Below are 1,132 nucleotides of genomic sequence, written 5' to 3'. Positions count from 1 at the left end.
GACTATTTTTGTTTTGTTAATAAATATTTCTATTTATAATTTTATATGGAAATGGTGTGGCTGTGAGGTGATGGTAAGACTGAAATTAGGAATATTGAATTGAAAATGCAGGAAGCAGTGAATGTTTCACTTGGGAACCTTCTAACATACCCATTTGTGAGAGATGGATTGGTGAACAAGACACTGGCACTGAAAGGAGGATACTATGACTTTGTTAAGGGATCTTTTGAGCTCTGGGGCCTTCAGTTTGGCCTTTCCTCTTCTTTCTCCGTATGAACATCATCAATTATGACCTCATCTTCTACTTGGTTCCCTAATTAAGTATTCTCTCCCACTCCCCTATCATTCTACATACTATGTAATTAATTATATCATCATCCTTGTTCATTTTCTTCATTATGAGCCTAATTGATGGAGATTCTCCATCACTATATATATATATCAATCTCCATTGGTACAAATAAACCAAGTATAAATAAATTAATAAATGAAGTGTTGCTTTTCTTCTTATTTTTTTTTTAATTAAGGAGCAAATGAAGAGAAAGTGTGTAACCTAATTAACAGAAATTTAAGGACTAATCATTTTATATTGGTCAACACTTTTTAGTTAATAGCCTAATATTTTTGCTGATAAAAAAATAATAAATTATACTGATTCTGTAACATTGTTGTTAATTTAATTAAGGTGTATGTTTCAGCGTACCAATGGATTTTTCTTGTTTGTTTAGGTAAAAGATGTGGCCACGATTCTGCATTGGAAGCTATATTAGGGTCATTCCTGTGTCTGCAAATGAAGAGGCCTAAGCTAGCTTACTTTGATTTTCATCTATTATATATATATGAAATTGAAATTATGAACTAGTTTTAGTTTGGAAACTACCTCTCCTTTAATAATAAGAGTTGGAAATCCTTTTCTAAGGCAAATAAAATTTTCATCATTTAATTTGGCCACATTATTAGCTGTTCCTATCAAAATATTTGAATATTTCTAGCTTACTTCAACAATTCGGCCTCGTTGTCTATAATACTAGCAAGGTGTTTGTTTCGGTACAATAATAAATTCATACATACTCATATAATAAAAATATGAACAAATAATAAAATGATACGTGAATTATATTATCTTATCTAA

At 30.2% G+C, this 1,132-nt stretch overlaps 1 protein-coding gene across 2 annotated transcripts in view; it reads left to right on the top strand.

The window, feature by feature from the left end:
• LOC107644047 (carbonic anhydrase, chloroplastic) overlaps positions 1 to 953 on the top strand; it is a 5,217-nt gene extending 4,264 nt beyond the window's left edge. The window contains exons 9-10 of one of the 2 annotated variants that reach the window (XM_016347826.2): positions 112 to 270; positions 729 to 953. In XM_016347826.2, the coding sequence (XP_016203312.1) occupies positions 112 to 270; positions 729 to 770 (201 nt within the window). In that variant the 3' untranslated portion in view covers positions 771 to 953. Of the gene's footprint in view, positions 1 to 111; positions 322 to 728 lie in introns of both variants that reach the window. The other variant, XM_016347827.2, reaches the window with a different exon arrangement.

The sequence above is a fragment of the Arachis ipaensis genome, chromosome B05, assembly GCF_000816755.2.
Source record: "Arachis ipaensis cultivar K30076 chromosome B05, Araip1.1, whole genome shotgun sequence".
Classification (NCBI taxonomy): domain Eukaryota; kingdom Viridiplantae; phylum Streptophyta; class Magnoliopsida; order Fabales; family Fabaceae; genus Arachis; species Arachis ipaensis.
This window is presented reverse-complemented; position numbering and strand designations above follow the sequence as displayed.